At 48.2% G+C, this 18,144-nt stretch overlaps 1 protein-coding gene across 1 annotated transcript; it reads right to left on the minus strand.

The window, feature by feature from the left end:
• Window positions 1-3,026: 3,026 nt before the first annotated feature.
• LOC126075452 (keratin, type II cytoskeletal 5-like) lies at window positions 3,027-17,796 on the minus strand. The gene is given in 9 exon segments (XM_049883205.1): window positions 3,027-3,226; window positions 5,334-5,368; window positions 5,974-6,194; window positions 6,850-6,975; window positions 9,737-9,901; window positions 11,089-11,184; window positions 11,978-12,038; window positions 15,308-15,516; window positions 17,317-17,796. Coding segments are annotated over 9 exon segments (1,593 nt in total).
• Window positions 17,797-18,144: the final 348 nt, after the last annotated feature.

The raw sequence follows: 18,144 nt of genomic DNA on the forward strand, positions 1-18,144 counted from the left end.
TTCCACGTCCTGTTCCTTTCCCTTTCTTCCTAGGCCTTCCTAAGCCTCTGTGAGCTAGACAGAGCCTTGCCTGGCCTGAGAACATCTCTGAGCACCGCCGATGCCTTCAGAAATTTTTCAGGTAGATGTAGGTTGCAGGCTTTCTCGCCAGCACCAGGTCAAAGGCACAGCTTTTTGGAGGTGTTTAAAGTCCCTTCCCTCCTTCTCTTTCCTCTTCCTTTTCATCAATCCCATCAGTGAAACCTCTGCTGTGGCAGACTGGTCTTTCTCTTCTCCACGGTGATTTTTTTTTCCAAGTCAAAAATCAAGCTAATAATAATAATAGCAACACCACCACCACCATTTATTGGGTTCTTACTGTGTGCTGGGACCACACTCAGCATTTTACATCCATTGTCTCATTTAATTCTTATGACAATACCATGCTATAGTTACTTTTGCTGAAGAGCAGTGTGGTTATATAACTTCCCAAAGTCACACAGTTTATCTGGGATAAGGCTGGAACTCAGTCCTCTTCTTTCTGACTTCACTATGGTCTGCTGCTCTGGAAAAGAAGCCTGAGTTAGGAATCAGGAACTGGCTGCCAGTACTTATTATGGCTTCTGTGTTGCTCAGCTTTCCCACCTGTAGATTTGGAGACTGGAATTCAAAAGTTTCTTGAACCTCTGGAATTCTCAGTTGTGTGTCACTATAATGCTGTACAGGTTTCAGCAGACTAAGATGGACCAGAAAGAAAGGCTTGGTGATCTACTTCAAAAAACCAGCCAGTGAAAACCCTGTGGATCACAACAGTCTGACCGATGTCCCGGGACTGGGTAGTATTTTGTTCTGTTGTGCATGGGGCCACTGTGTGTTGGGGGCTGACTTGATGGCAGCTAACAACAATAATACCACCACCAACAATAATCTCTTTAATAGTCTTGACTTTGGGTCCTAGAGTGGTGGGAGGGAAGATTAGGGCTTAGGGAGGTGAGAGTGTAACAAGAGACTGTGGGTGATGGTGGTATGCAGTTGTGGGGCGTGTCCTGTTACACCATGTGGGGAAAGGGGATTCTCATTCTGCCCTGGAGTAAGTGCCACAGAGGTGGGCCCGGGAAACAGTGTTAAAGGTGATGGTAATGTTGAGAGGCCAGACCAGAGGGCAGAGCCATTCCTGCCAGGGGGAAAGTGTATAATAGCAGGAAGAACTGTGAGGGCAGGGGTCATGAACTGGTCCAGGCCAGAGGATGGTCTCAGTGACCATGTTGGCCTTCTCAGAGCCCAGGACCAGAGCTTGAGAGCACAGGGCAGTGTGGTTCCTAGGATTCTCCATGCGGGGAAGGCACCTCTTCCCAGAGCCCATCAGCTTCAAGGCTTCCCTCAGAGTGCAAGACAAGATACAGACTCAGCCAACACCTAGAGAGCACTGTGACATTTTAGTGAAGCGATTTCAGGAAATAGGCAAGCACAAGAGAGCAGGCTGCCTCTTCAGAAGGGGTTGAAATGATCGAACCTGGTGTGACTTTTTTTCTGAAATAGTTGACTCCCAGTCTTCATGTCAGCAGTGTGGCGGACATTTTCTACTTGTCGTCAGAGTGCATCTTGGTATTGAATAAATGGCAGGTGTTTTGAGGGTTTACAATGGTTCAGACTAAATAGGGAAACAACACCATGCAGGCCAGCCTCACACAGATCTCTGTGCCTACCTGCCTCCATTCCACCCCCATCTTACCTCTGCCTTTTTAACATGTCCCCTCAGAGCAAGGGAAAAAAATCGAAGAACTGTCTCTCTCCTCTAGGTTTGCTGTCTTGGGCCTTCCCTGGGGGGCAGGGAATTAGATGCTCTTACATAGAGAGCTTCACCTCTAGCCTTGGCTGGCTACAGGCAAATCAGCACAGAAGAGTGCCATTTCAGAGACAGGGGATAGGAAAAGAAAGGTCAGAGGAGGAAGACAGCAAGAACTCCATTGCCAAATAGGAAGACTGGGAGAGGAAGAAAAGAGAGAAGTGAAGAAGAGGAGAGGACAGGAGGGGTGTTGAAAGAGAAGAGACGTAAGAGGGTGGCAGGGTACAGGTGGCATGGGTAAGGAAAGACAGCTTTCTACAGGAGAGCCATGGCTAGCACAAAGCAAAGAGGAAAAGTCCTGAGCCTGGAAGATTATTTTGCGAAAAGGAATCTCACCAGGCAATTAGTAGTACAGGTTAAGTGGGTCCTATTTCTGGAGCATCTACTGCAGGCGTTTTGTACTGAGCTGCCTTCCCCCCACCTTCCCATGAGCTGGTCTCCTCCCCCCTCATCATCAGAACATTTCTGTTTAGGGACAGCAATCTTAATACTGACTTCAATGAGGCAGGTTTGAAAGGAATTTGGCTATGAAATTTTTTTTAATGCAGTCCCAAGCCATGGAGAACTTTTGGATTCTTGACAAACTTACTGCATCTTAGTGTGAATAACCAGAGTTGATGACACCTTAAAGACTATTGATTTCCATTCAAAAATTCTCCTTGTAGGAGCTGTGAGGGGACCTGGACTGGGACAGGAAAGCAGGAGCAGAGAAGGCAATCCACATAGTGCAGTTTATAAGGACATTTCCTGTCTGCCATTAGAAACGACATTGATGTACTATGGGGAACCAAGGTCAATTATAAGCTCCCCTATGAAGTACTTAAGAGAAATCATCTTGTGTTTGCAGCGGATTTGGGTTAAACTGGAGGAAGGAGGCTGACTACACCTCTATTCTGGAAGCTTCTTAAGGGCAAAGGCTGTCCTGATCTGAGTCCCCTCAGATTCTAGCCTGGCACAAACCAGTTGAGTCAGTGCTAGTTGGGACAAAATGCCTTTGGACCCTGGGGGCTCTGAGATTTGGAGTGAATGGGATACCTCTGTGGGGACCTGTCTGGAGGTAGAGGGATGGATGGACATGGTGACCTTAGAACTCACAAGCCACTTCCCTGCTCCCTGTGCCTCTCCTGCTGTTGGTTTTGTGAATGTGGTGCCAGAAAGCTTGGGGGCATTAAGGGGAGGCAGCTGAGGCAGGCAGGGCACTTTAGCTCCTGTAACCCTTCTTGGTGGACGAGGTCTTGGAGATGATGCGCACGCTGGAGCTGTTCCCACCAATGCTGCGGCTGCTGGTGGAGCTGAAGCCGCTGCTCCCACCACCGTAGAGGCCAATGCTGTAGCCGTTTCCACCCACACAGAGGCCTCCGCCCCCACTGTAGCCTGTGCCCCCAGTGGAAGAGACCACAGCTGTGGAGAGAAGTCACAGGGCACATTGGCAGGCTCCCCCAGGTTTCCCAAATTGTACTTTCCCTGCTGAACGCCCTTCATTGCCATGCCTCTCATGGTGTCTTGCTCCAAGCCAACCCCCTCTTCCCTGAGGTCGTCAGAGACCAGGAATCCCCTCAGGACCCTGAGATCCACGGAGTCAGAGAATGGGGCCTGGACTCACCATTCTGTCACACACAGCCTTAGCATGTGCATTTGTATAGGGCGTCACAACTTTCAAAGCCCTTCACATCTGTGACCACGCTGACTACTACAACAGGTCCCGGAGGACGCCATGACTATGAGCACTCCCATTTTATAGGGGAAATGGAAGTGCAAAGAGATCAGAGTGGCATGTCCGAGGTCACATAGGCCAGAAACCCAGTCTTTAGGCTCCTATGCTGTGTTCATTCCTCATCGATGGCTGTTATAGAATCATAGGCTACCATCTTGGAAGAAGCCCTACTACCATCTAGATGAACCTCCCCCCTGAGATTGGAATTCCTCTACTATGTCACTGAGAGGCACTCACTTAGCTTCTGCTCTAATACTGTCATCAACAGAGAGTGCGTCACCTCAGGGTGCAGCTCTCTACAGCCTGTCAAACATTTGAAGACGTCCCTCTGGCCCCCCTCTCAGGGCCAGTTTCTCCAGATGAACATTCCTGTTCCTTTTATTAGCTGGTTTCAAGCTCTTTGTAGGTCTGCCTAATATGGTCTGATCCTCATGGGGCACACAGGTATTTTACTTCCCATGCTCCTTTTAATGCCGCCTGAGGGCTGAGTTTTTTTTAACAGCCCACTTAGTCCTGGCGGAAACCCTGGTGGGGTAGTGGTTAAGTGCTACAACTGCTAACTGAAAGGACGGCAGTTCGAATCCACCAGGCTGTCTTTGGAAACTCTACGGGGCAGTTCTACACTGTCCTATAGGGTCACTATGAGTCAGAATTGACTCAATGGCAACTGGTTTGATTTTTTTTGTTTTTTAGTCCTGGTAGGTCATTCTGTGAGATTATTCCTCCCAGACCCTTCCTATGAGTTGAAGCCTTGCTCAATTAAATTATGTAAAATCTAAATGTAGGTCTTTCCATTTAACCTGTTTAGTAGACTCTTGTTAGTTGTATTAGTTTGAGTTCCTGCCAGAACTCAGCTGAGAAATCAGGCGTTTAGACTGGAGATCCTCTGTGCTGTGAGAAGTCTTGTCCTATAACTATGATTCTCTGGTGCCAGGTTCTAGGGTGGAGTCACGCTCCTGTGGACATGTGGCCCCACTGAGACCACCCCTGGGGATGAGGGGTCATCTGCAGTCTCTGAAGAGATTATCGCAGAGTGAGGAGAAAAGTCACTGAGCCCCACTCTAACTTCTCCTTTAGTGGCATGGATTGTCTCACTTCTGAGAAGTGTTCTTGGCTCCACTAGGAGAAGGGGCCAAAGAAGAGGGAGTCTCCACAGAGCCCTATGTTATTGTTGGCTGCCATCGAATCAGCTCCTGACTCATGGTGACCCCGTGCCGAGTGGAAAAAAACACTGCTTGGTCCTGCACTATCCCTATGATCAGTTGTGGATTGTACTGTTGTGATCCATAGGGTTTTTACTGGCTGATTTTCAGAGGCAGATCACCAGGACTTCCTAGTCTGTCTTAGTCTGGGAGCCCCGCTGAGACCTGTTCAGCATCATAGCTACACGGACATCTCCCACATCCAATGGCTGGTGGCTAAGCATGAGATGCATTGGCTGGGAATTGAACCTGGGTCTTCCTCATAAAAAAAAAAAAAATTGACCATTGCATGCTCAGCTGCGAACCAAAACGTTAGTGGTTCAAGTCCACCCAGAGGCATCCTGGAAGAAAGGCTGGCAATCTACTTCCAAAAATCTGTCACTGAAAACCTGTGAAGCACAGTTCTACTCTGACACACATGGGGTTGCCATGAGTAGGAATCAACTCAACAGCAACTGGTTGCAGAGCCCTTAAGAGGGACTTAATGACATCCGTGCTGCAACTTGGCCATTCTCTAGCCAGCAAATCCTAATGAGTTATGCCAGGATGCCGTTGTCTCCCCTTTTTCTATCATCCCAAGACATTTACTAACAGATATTGACAGGCCCAACACCTTCTCCAGTGAGTCTGTTGCAGGTGGGGAGAGAAAAAGACATTTCATTGTAGAGAAGTTAAAGAGCCCTGAGTTCTTCGTATCTAAACTGTTATCAGTCCAGAGTGCTTACTGGATGCCAGGGACTATGCTAAGTGGTTAACAAGCTTTTCCTTCACCTCATAGCTTTAGGAAGCTACTCTGAATATGTGGCAGAAAACCTAGAAGGGAGCAAGTTAAAAATACAGAGAGAACGGGCTGAGCGGCCCGTACCAGACAGGTAGAGTGAGCTCGTCAGTTTATAGAGCATCTCCAGGGAAACGCGGAGCCCCTGGGGCTCACCCGAGTGTGGTGTCATTTGTTGCAGGGCTGGGCAGAAATGGCCCTGGTTAAGGCCTTCCAGGTAGCCAAGGGCACCACTCCCTTAAGGCCTTGGACCCTGGACCTGAGTCCAGCAGCTGCTGTGGGAGGGGCTGCAACTGAAGGCCACTTCTATGGGAGCAGCTGCATTTGAACCCAGTCTTTGGGATTTCTATCTAGTGGCCTGATGTCACGGGGCCCAAGTGGCTTCTGGGGCACTGCTATAGTGGCTCTCTGGTGGCCTCTGTTGGAGCCAGGGGAGGGAGGAGAGGTAGCCCACCTGCACTCCTCGCCCTTCAGCAGCTTGCGGTAGGTGGCAATCTCAATATCCTGGGCCAGCTTAACATTCATGAGCTCCTGGTACTCGCACACCACCTTCATCATGTCCTGCTTGGCCTTCTACAGGGCATCCTCCAGCTCGGTCAGCTTGTGCTTGGCGTCCTTGACAGCCAGCTCCCCGCGCTGCTCGGCATCAGCAATGGCGGCCTGGAGTGCAGCACACTGCCAAGAGGAGATAGGAGTGTGTGAAATCATTCATAGGATGCAATGTGCTATGGGCTTTAGGTACACCCCTGGTGGAATCTACTGAAATGGATTTAATGCAGAGGGGGTTGGGGCACTGTCATCTTTAAGAGTAAGCTTGATCACTGTCTACCTTGAACAGTTTAAGATATAACCGGGATGGAGAAAATGTTTTTTTCGAGGCTCTTATCATTGCTGAAGCCCTGGTGGTGCAGTAGTTACGGAGCTACAGCTGTTAACCAAAGGGTTGGCAGTTCGAATTCACTAGCCACTCTTTGGAAACCCTGTGGGGCTGTTCTACTCTGTCCTCTAGGGTTCCTATGAGTTGGAATAGACTCGATGGCAATGGGTTTGGTTTTTGGCTTTATCATTACTGAACTTCTGTGGATAAAATGGGTAAATGAAGCAAGTCCAGGTTTTGCCACCTATGCCTCCAGGGGCCAGAGCCTTTCCTAGAAGCATTGATACTAGTCAGATCTCTGGCATCCCTGGCTGGCCAGGGGATGGCACGATAATAATCCGGAGAGGCCATTCATTGGGGCAGCTTCTCTCTGCATGGGTGGGCTTAGGACCAGGCACAGTCTGTGTGGAGGCAGGGGCATGGCAGGGATGACCCCTGCGAGCTCAGCCTTACCTGCTTCTTCAGGTTGTCAATCTCAGAGCGCAGCTTCTGGATAACACGGTTCAGCTCGGAGATCTCCATCTTGGTGTTGCGGAGGTCATCGCCGTGCTGGCCGACAGACCGCTGCAACTCCTCGTACTGGGGACGGGGGGGAGGCGGAGGGAAGCAGGTTTTGTGTGAGGGGCCCTTGCAGGAGGTGGGGTTGGTCAAGGTCAGGGAAGAGAAGGCTGGGACTTCTTGGGGCCCGATAGGCTTCTTTTTCTTCGTTTTGGGTGTACAGCCAACTTTCCCTGAAGGTTTGAGGGGGATGATGGAAAGTTTCTATCACAACAGCTCATACAAATTAAAGCTGAATAATCTTCACCTCATTCCTTAAAAGTTTCTGGGCCTCTCCATTTTGTTGCTCATGAATCTTATTTCTTTTCTCTCTCTTCTGTTCCCTCCTTCCCAAGAGATTTAAAAAATTCCCCATCGTATTTTGGAGAACAGTTATGCTATCTCCATCTCCTATGCTGAAACTCAGCTGCAAACCACATTCCAACAGGCTTTTTTTTTTTAATTTTTTAAAATTATTTTTATTTTTATTATTTTTTTTTATAACTTTTATTAAGCTTCAAGTGAACGTTTACAAATCCAATCAGTCTGTCACATATAAGTTTACATACATCTCACTCCCTACTCCCACTTGCTCTCCCCCTCTTGAGTCAGCCGTTTCAGTCTCTCCTTTCTTGACAATTTTGCTGGCTTCCCTCTCTCTCTATCCTCCCATCCCCCCTCCAGACAAGAGTTGCCAACACAATCTCAAGTGTCCACCTGATATAATTAGCTCACTCTTCATCAGCATCTCTCTCCCACCCGCTGACCAGTCCCTTTCATGTCTGATGAGTTGTCTTCGGGGATGGTTCCTGTCCTGTGTCAACAGAAGGTCTGGGGAGCATGGCCGCCGGGATTCCTCCAGTCTCAGTCAGACCATTAAGTTTGGTCTTTTTATGAGAATTTGGGGTCTGCATCCCACTGATCTCCTGCTCCCTCAGGGGTCCTCTGCTGTGCTCCCTGTCAGGGCAGTCATCGATTGTGGCCGGGCACCAACTAGTTCTGGTCTCAGGATGATGTAGGTCTCTGGTTCATGTGGCCCTTTCTCTCTCTTGGGCTCTTAGTTGTCGTGTGGCCTTGGTGTTCTTCATTTTCCTTTGCTCCAGGTGGGTTGAGACCAATTGCTGCATCTTAGATGGCCGCTTGTTAGCATTTAAGACCCCAGACACCACATTTCAAAGTGGGATGCAGAATGATTTCATAATAGAATTATTTTGCCAATTGACTTAGAAGTCCCCGCAAACCATGTTCCCCAGAACCCCGAGCTTGCTCCGCTGACCTTTGAAGCATTCATTTTATCCTGGAAACTTCTTTGCTTTTGGTCCAGTCCAACTGAGCTGACCTTCCATGTATTGAGTGTTGTCTTTCCCTTCACCTAAAGCAGTTCTTATCTATTGATTAATCAATAAAAAACCCTCTCCCACCCTCCCTCCCTCCCCCCCTCGTAACCACAAAAGTATGTATTCTTCTCAGGTTCACTATTTCTCAAGATTTTATAATAGTGGTCTTATACAATATTTGTCCTTTTGCCTCTGACTAATTTCGCTCAGCATAATGCCTTCCAGGTTCCTCCATGTTATGAAATGTTTCAGAGATTTGTCACTGTTCTTTATCGATGCGTAGTATTCCATTGTGTGAATATACCACAATTTATTTAACCATTCATCCGTTGATGGACACCTTGGTTGCTTCCAACTTTTTGCTATTGTAAACAGAGCTGCAACAAACATGGGTGTGCATATATCTGTTTGTATGAAGGCTCTTGTATCTCTAGGGTATATTCCGAGGAGTGGGATTTCTGGGTTGTATGGTAGTTCTATTTCTAACTGTTTAAGGTAACGCCAGATGGATTTCCAAAGTGGTTGTACCATTTTACATTCCCACCAGCAGTGTATAAGAGTTCCAATCTCTCCGCAGCCTCTCCAACATTTATTATTTTGTGTTTTTTGGATTAATGCCAGCCTTGCTGGTGTGAGATGAAATCTCATCGTAGTTTTAATTTGCATTTCTCTAATGGCTAATGATCGAGAGCATTTTCTCATGTATCTGTTGGCTGCCTCCAACAGGCTTTTTAATTGTGATTGGATACTACTCCTTTTGCCCCCACCAGAAAAAAAAAAAATCCATGCTGAGGTCTGAGGCGCCATTCTCTGCACTGTCTCTGGGCTCTGACCTTTGCTCTCTATGACCACAGCTGTGGCTCTGCGCTTTCCCTTCTCCTTGTGTCCAGTCTGTCCTCTGCTCCCTTGACACCACACATCTCACCCTCACAAACTCAGCACAATGCGGGGTCTCCACAGCCCATCGCTCTCTGACCTTTAAGCTTCTTTGTATCTGTTTTCCTTGGCACCACCTCTCTCCATTCCCAGTGACTCCCCAGCTTGGAGTGTTTGCTCTATCCTGGAAAATCTCATTCTGTGGCCAATGCCAAGCCTTTGCCCATGTTTTCTGGTCACCTGGGAAGCCTTTCAGCTCTACCTCTCTTCTCTGGATCCTCTAGCCTCTTCCAGGAGGCTAAACCTCTTCCCATTCCCCCTCTGTCCCCCCTGCTTCTACTGATGGCCACCACTGTCCAGCTGCCCCTGTCCCTCTGCTATAGGTATTGGAGGTGTGGCCTTTTCCTCCCACCTTCCTCTGGCTATTCCCCCAGGTTCTGACAGTGCTGCATTGAGGCCATGCTCAGAACAGAGGGTAAGCTACAACCTCAACTCACATCCCTTCAATCCCACCAGACCGAGGGCCTTTGTAACTCTGGTCTTGGTCGGACTAAGTGTTCCGGGCTTGTTGACTTGACTTGACACCTCACCTTGGTCTGGTACCAGGACTCAGCCTCAGCCCGGCTGCGGTTGGCGATGTCCTCGTACTGGGCCTTGACCTCAGAGATGATGCTGTCCAGGTCCAGGTGGCGGTTGTTGTCCATGGACAGGACCACAGAGGTCTCAGAGATCTGGGCCTGAAGCTGAGCCAACTCCTGTAATAGGCACACATAGGAGAACTGAGCAGGGCGTATGGTGTGTGGTGTGTGTGTATGCATGTATGTGTGTGTTAGGAGATTGTGACCTGACTCTGTAACAAATCATGGCATTGAGCAGCAGCTCACTTGTACTTTTAGGGTGGAACACCCTGCTTAGGTCTGAAAAGGCCAAAAAAGATATTAGAGTGGTCACTGAAATTACGCTTGTCCTTTATATTGTCAGCTCATTTCCTCAGATGGAGCAGCAGCACAGGTAAGGCTAGCCAGAATTCTCCAGAAGTCACTCCTGTTGCCAAAGGAATGCACTTTGTCATAACTTGTCAGAACCATGATGTCTCATGTTCTGAGAATCCACCGATTTACACACCAAATAAAGAAATCATCTTGTGAAAGACAATTGAATCAGAAGGAGCCAGAGAGCTCTGCCTCTTCCCAATGCTATTTCCCAGCTTGGGAAGTGAAAATCAGCTCAAAACAGCAGAAGGGGCACCAGGCTGAAGAATCCAAGTCTTGGATCTGCCCGGCAAGTTATATATAACATTTGTGAGTCTCCGAGGGGATATTCACAATACTGGCCTCTTAGGAACTTCCTGAGGATTAAATAAATTAACATCTGTGTAAGATTATTTTTGAAACAGTAAGCCCCTAATTAACTTGTTAATGATCGCTTTTCAGAATCACCTGAAGCAGTGGTTCTCAAAACGTTATCCTCGGACTAGCTACATCGCTTGGGAACTTGCTAGAAATGCAAAATTTTGCGTCCTGCCCAGAACCAGACAACTGGGTCGCGTGCTTCTAGAAGCACCCGAGGGCTCACTAATTGCCACTGAATTTGTGTAATTGCATCCTGCTGCAGCCGTTCTAGGAAGAGCAGCAGGTAAACCTGGGCTGGGCCAGGAGAGCCAGGTTGCTCAGATGGCCTTCTGGAAACCAGCGGATTTCAATGACAGGAAGCCGTTCTTTTGTCTGACAGCAGAACATGCTTGGTCCAAGGCTGAATTCCTTCCCTGCCCCAGGGAGCCTCATTTTCTCTCCTGGTAAAGGAAGCAACGTCTGTCCCAGGAATTCCACCCCAAGACTAGGGTGAGGAGCAGAGAGACAGGGGAAGGACCCAGCGGCCTCTGTGTCCATCTGAGGCACACCAGCCACCGAGCCTCCTGAGGGCAAGTCCAGGCACTCCTTACCGCCTCGTAGAAGGCCTGCAGGAAGTTGATCTTGTCTATCAGGGTGTCCACCTTGGCCTCCAGCTCTACCTTGTTCATGTAGGCGGCGTCTATGTCCTGGGGCACAGAACACACTGTCACCCTGAGTCCTAGCCTTCCTCATCAGCCCCCTCAGGTGGTGAGTTAAGTGGGAGAACTTTTACTCATGGGGATGAGGGGATTTCTTTATTCCAGGCTATGGAGTGGAGGTTGGGGGGGGGTGTCCAGACTGTGTGAGGACCAGGGCTCTCAGGGAATGCCCACCCTGTTCATGAGCTGGTGCCATGGGTGAAGGTCTCCTATGTCACCTCTGCAAGGTGAGGCCAAGCCCTGCCCTGGGCCCTTGGGCCTCCATTGCCTCTGGGCTCTCCAAGCCTCTCCCTGAAACCTGTGGTGACTTTCCCTTCTCCTCCCACCCTCGGTGGTGTCCTCCCCTTCACACCCTATTGCACCATTCTGCTCCAGCTTAGCTCCTTCTGCCTGTGCCTGCTAAGCAGGCACATCCAGAACTCTGTGGAGCTGATCCTGTCCTCCTGCGCCTAATCCAGTGAAGACTCAGCTCAGGACCAGGCTCATTTCTCTCCCCTTCTTTCTGCCCAGGACTGTGTGGGGCTTGGGTGTTAGTATAATGATTCCCAAGGGACTTTGGATTCCTGGATCCTGGCTCACCTCTGATTACCTGGTAACTTTTGGCAACTTACTTAACCTTCCTGAGCCTCAGTTTTCTCACTTTTAAAGTAAAACCTGCTTCCAAGATCTGTTGCACAAATTAATAAGGCCTTGTATGTAGGGTGACTGGCATAGTGGCAGTTATTACTACTTAAGTGGCTGCTTGGGCCCGGGAGTCAGCAGACTGTCCCTCTCTCCTCACCTTCTTCAGTATGACAAACTCATTCTCCGCCACCGTGCGTCTATTGATCTCTTCTTCGTACCTGGGGGCAAGATCAAGGTCACTTGGGTTGAGGGTGGGTGTTCCAGGACCGAGGTTGGGAAGTGGGGGATGTAGCTGGGCAGGCAGTGGGGCATCTCCAGAGCAGATCTGGAAAATGCTTTAATACAGCACAGCTCTCCTGTTACAAACATGTCCCCAAATTCCAAATACAACAAACAGCCACCCCTCTGAAAACAAAGCAAAAGACCAAACAACAGCAATCAAACAGAACCACCCCTGGTTCTTTCTGCGGTTTCTTTTCTCACAGCTTTGGTCTTAGAAGACTTGGGCTCCCTGACGGTGCATGCATGGGTGCTTCCTCTGTGAGGTTTTTAAATTTTTTATTATTTAAATTTTTTTCATGATTTTGTCCCAGCCCAAACAGGCAGTGAGGGGGGTGTCTCCTGGGCTCTGGCCTGGCTCTTATTCCCCATGAGACTCTCACATTCTGTTCTCAGCCACTCTGGAGCAACCCAGACAAAGTTTTCTCATTCTTCAATTTGTGCCCAGGCAGTAACCCCACTCTCCTCCTGCCCAGCTCCACTCCCCCGCCCCCGCCGCAGGGCACGTGGAGCTGCCTCCCTGCTCATTCATCTCTGGGTAGGAAGTTTCACTTCTGTTATAGGTGGCCCATTCCCCACCCAATCCTCCCAAGCATCAGCAAATTCCACCCTATCAGCATTGCTAGGGGAGTGCCCGGATGGTGCAAATGGTTAACATGCTTGGCTGCTAAAACAAAAGGTTGGAGGTTCAAGTCCACCCAAAGGTGTCTCAAAAGAAAGGCCTGGCAATCTACTGTCAAAAAACCAGCCATTGAAAACCCTATGGAGCATAGTTCTACTCTGACGCACATGAGGTGGCCATGAGTCAGAGTCAACTCAATAGTAAGTGGCTTAGCATTGCTGGTTAGCTGTAGTTCGGGCCTTGGCTCCTTCACCTATCAGCTGAGAAACTTTGGGCAGGTTGCTTAACCTCTCTGAGGCCATTTCCCACCTATGAGGTGGAATGTAGATCTTCTTTTAAAACCACAAAGTACTATCACACATTTTGTATGTAACCGGAATATCCCCTGCTTTCATATTGCCTCTATTGTCCAGTAGCACCTGAGAAAACTCTTTTCTGCCATTGAATCTCCAGTACTGTGCCTTCTCCCACATTCTCTGGGAAAATTGAGTTCATTTCCTTGAGTTGCCTTTTTATGAAATTTGAACATCTTTTCTTCACCTAGCTCTATGCAACAGTCCTCAGCTGTGTTTCCCAGCTCACATTCTGTCTGTGAGGACTCTCTGACACCTGTCACTGAAACATCACTTGTCCACTAACCAGGGGGACACACTTCAATTGAGCCCTTTCCATATCTCTCCTCTGTCCTCCCTTTCATCTCAACTTTGAGCTTTAGTCTCCTCCTCCAGGAAGTCTTCTTTGATCTAAAACTCTTACTCCATGTTTAGATAAATATTATAAATTATACACCTGGATTTGCTTCTGATTTCTGTATCACTACACACATATACCTGATCAAAGTACAATAAAAGTAGCGCACATGTATTAAGAATGTTATATCCCACGTATTTTATGTGCAAGTTTTTATTTAATATTTACATCCCCTCTGTGAGGTGAGCACCATTAATAGCCCCTTTTAACCAATAAAGGAACTGGGGCTTAGAGAGTTTTCCTGGTGTCATTCTGCTAGTAATTGGTTGAACCAAGATTCTAAAGCCACCGCTCTAGATTCTGCAGCACTGTCCACACTTTCTGTGATGAAGAAAATGCTCCATGTCTGTGCTGTTCAATACAAAACCTACCAGTCACCTGTGGCAAGTGAGCACTTGAAATGTGGTTAGTGTGACTGATGAGCTGGATTTTTTATTTCATTTTAATTAATTTAAATTTCAATAGCTACATGTGGTTACCATATTGGACAGTGTAACTCTAAAATCCGATCTCTTATTATCGTCTACAAACAATAACCAAAGCTTATTCCTGAGTTACTTATTTTATTTGGACCAAGAAAATTAAAGATAAAAGTAAATTACTCATATCTATAGGTATGAGCGGAGGCCTGGTGGTGTAGTGGTTAAGAGCTTGGCTGCTAACCAAAAGGTCAGCAGTTCGAATCCACCGTCTGCTCCTTTAAAACCCTATGGGGCAGTTCTACTCTGTCCTGTAGGGTTGCTGTGAGTTGGAATCAACTCCATGGCAACGAGTTTGGTTTTTGGTTTATATAGGCATGAGCATACCATTATGTTTAATTGTGTGTGTGTGTGTTTGTGTGTGTGTGTGTATGTGTGTTCCTGGGAGAAGGCAGCAAATGTCTCTTCCTTCTTTGATCCCCCTGCCCTTGGCCAGGATTGGGGTGAATGCATAACTGTCTGTCGTGGGTTGAATTGTGTCCCCCCAAAATATCTGTCAACTTGGCTAGGTCATGACTCCCAGTATTGAATGATTGTCTACCATTTTGTCATCTGATGTGATTTCCCTATCTGTTGTAAATCCTATCACTGTGATGTAATGAGATGCATTAGTGGCAGCAATATTGATGAGATCTATAAGATTAGATAGCATCTTAAGCCAATCTCTTCTGAGATATTAAAGAGAGAATCGAGCAGAGAGACACAGGGATCTCATAACCCTGAGAGAGCAATGCTGGAAGCAGAGCATGTCCTTTGGACCTGAGGTTCCTGCTCGGAGAAGCTCCTAGGCCAAGGGAAGATTGATGACATGGACCTTCCTCTGGAGTCAACAGAGAAAGCCTTCCCCTGGAGCTGATGCCCTGAATTTAGACTTGTAGCCTACTAGCCTGTGAGAGAATAAATTTCTTTTGGTTAAAACCATCCACTTGTGGTATTTCTGTTAGAGCAGTACTGGATGACTAAGATACTGTGTAAGCTAATAGTGGCATTTGGTTGAACAAATGTCAGAGTAAGATTCTGTGAGTTCAGTTCTTAACTCATGAGTTGCCATTTGTGTAAACTTGGATAAGTCAGAGCCTTCCTTTACTCATTTGCAGAGTTTGAAGGATTGTTGTATGTATTAAGCTCTTTGTATCCATGTGATTTTCATCTATAACCTCAGCCCCTCCCAAAGCCTCCACATTCTTGACCCCAGAGTCCCAGGTCTCTTTCTACTTTGACTATTTCTGATGCCACATTACATGCCTGATGTGTGGGCACTTCTGGAGAGCAAAGCCTGCTTCTCTTGCTCCTCCTGGCCTCCCCAGGAGCCCCAGGGCAGGGCTCTGGCTCAGGAACTGGCTGAGCATCCACTCACTTGTTCTTGAAGTCCTCCACCACATCCTGCATGCTCTTCAGCTCTGTCTCCAGCCTTGCCTGCTCCCCGCCCAAACCTTCCAGGTGATGTCTCAGGTTGCTGATGCAGGCATCAAACATGGGCTCAATGTTGATCCTGGTGGTTTTCTGGTCTTGCAGGAGGCTCCATTTGGTCTCCAGGACTTTGTTTTGCTGCTCTAAGAACCGCACCTGCACCAATAAGAGATAAGAAAATGTGAGAGCTTCCTTATAGCAGCCTCCTGAAGGACTCTGGGATACAGTACTCCCATAAGTGCAGGAAGCTCCTCAAGACCTCAGAGCCCAGGTGGAAAGCTCCTTCTCTTCCTCACCCTGAAAGGAGCCTGGAATGTAGAGAGCCAAGCAAATGTTGGTGCAATGGGCTTGGGAGACATGCAGTGACTAGGTTTAGAAGGGGAAGAAGCAGCAAGGGCCAGAAGGTCTGGAAGCCATCCGAAAGCACCAAACCATGCTGGTATGTGGTAGCTTAAGAAAAGAATACTCCACCATTATATGACTGGATGAGGTTTTTAATCTCATTAAATGACCAGGAGGTTGTTGGTAGAAAATCCAATCTATTCATTTCTTTTTGATATGGTTTCTCAAGCATGTTGTGTGTGCTCAGTCCAGTTCTAGAATCTGGACCTAGTTGTCTGCACATTCAAGGAATGCTAGAATGAGTCACTTTGGAGTTTCATTCAGAGGACCTGAGCACAATCCCAGCCATGTCTGTCACTAGCTGTGTGGCCTTGGGCAAGCCCCTTCCTTTTTCTGCTCTTTCAAGTTCCTTCTGGTCCTGTGCTGCTAACTTGGTTTTTTTGAGTTACATCCATCTTCTCCACAGCCTGGAAGGCAGCCTTGGGGAATACGCATAACCTTTCCCTCAAACAAAATCCTTGCCCTGGGAGCAGGTAGAATGATATTCAGTCTCAGAGAAGGTAGGAACAGAGCCACCATGACTTTGGAGATGGCAGCATGTCTATGGAGGGTCTTTAACAAATGAACTCCCTCCCTCAGGTCTCTGATTATCAGAGGAAGGATGGAAACTCTGGCTCCAAGTTCCCCCTAGTCTCATCCCCTCAATCTCCACATCTCCTCTGGATGAACCAAAGAAAAGCAGGGCCACATTAATCCCTTCACAGCCAGGCTCCTGGGAATCTCACCTCTGTTGGTGCACTGGGTAGGGTGGGATGACATGGGATAATGAAGTTTAAGAACCACTACCTTAGCAGTCTCTTTGGTTAGGTCTACACATTCAATGATCTGGGTTCATATGGTGTGGAATTTCATACCCTGTTAGACGGGCCAAGGGACTTTAGAGTCCACCTGTCCAACCCAACTGAAACCTGAGAAGTTGGGTGACTCTCCCAGTAGTTGAACTGGTTGCTTCTTAGTTTACCACTCTTTCTCCAAATCCCAGGTGTGGAGCCTGAATTATCCAGATCCTTGAATTGCTTCTTCTGAGGCAAAAACAACCAGCTCAGGTATGTGGTGGTGGTAGTGCAAAATAGAATGTTTTATGGAGGGGTCTCTCTCAGAGCTGAAGAAATCTCTAGGATTCCAGGCCACACAGCAGGGGGTACTTAGGGCTGAAGTTACAGCTCTCCTCTCACAGCAAGAAAAGTAAAAAATGCTTTAAGTGCATCCCTCCCCAAGTACTCAGCACCCATACATGTCCAAATCACTGAGAAGATGCCTATGCCTCAGGAGGAAAACAGCCCCTATTAAACAGGGTAAGAAAAAGTGACCCCAACCCACATCCATGAATTGAACTCGTAACTTTTCCCTTCTGTTATCCCCCTCCCTCCAAACTCTTCCCCTTCTTCCATCTAATTTTAAGCCAAATATATGATCACTATCCATCAAAATGGCAGTCTTTGCAGTGAGTCAGACAACACTTAAGTCTGGGGATGGACATTTTTCTGCTCAACAAGGTAGGAAACCACTTCCCCTCCACTCCATCAGCAGGCTGTCCAGCTCCCAGGATCTCACCTTGTCGATGAAGGAGGCAAACTTGTTGTTGAGAGTCTTGATCTGCTCCTTTTCTTCCTTCCCTGCCTTCTGGAGAGAGGGATTGATCTCCAGGTGGAGGGGGGTCAGGAGACTCTGATTGACCGTGACCTCATGGATGCCCTCGGCTCCAGACATCATCCCACCTCCAAATCTATACCCACTGCAGGCTTCCCCTGCTCTGTACCCGATACCCCCGAGGCCCAGCCCATAGCCAGCACCCCCATAGCTGACCCAGTTGGAGCGGTAACCCCCACTGATGGAGATTCTCTTGCTACCCCCAAGGCTACGGAGGCTCCTGGTCCCAAAACCGCCACTGAAACCACCCCCAAAACTCTTCCCGCCCTGAGACACAGAGACAGAGCTGAAGCTGGTCCAGCAGCCTGGGAGGAGGCTGGCTGAGGAAGCACTGAAGTTCCAGGTTCCCCCTGACTTGATGGTGACAGAGGATCGTTGGGTCATGGTGGAAGCTGGTGCCAGAGGGTCAGAGGAGCAAGAATGTCAAAGGAACAAGGATCCTTAAAAGTTCAAGCTCTCCCAACCCCTTCTTGACTTTTATCCCTTTCAAGAACTAGGCTTAGCTGGAGAAGATTAAAGACCACTCTGTTGAGTTCATCTCAATGGCATGTTTGGCCAAGGCCCATTTTCCTGCCCTGCTAATCACTGTGGGGAACACCCTACTCAGGGCAGGACCAGGCCTGGAGAAGACCTGGTTTCCTGAACCCCCCCACCCACCCAAGTTCTCAGCCACGTGCCACTGACACCACTGCCACCTCTCATCTGCCCCTCCCCTCTTCGGTCCCAGGTCTT

Source organism: Elephas maximus, chromosome 4 (assembly GCF_024166365.1).
Source record: "Elephas maximus indicus isolate mEleMax1 chromosome 4, mEleMax1 primary haplotype, whole genome shotgun sequence".
NCBI lineage: Eukaryota > Metazoa > Chordata > Mammalia > Proboscidea > Elephantidae > Elephas > Elephas maximus.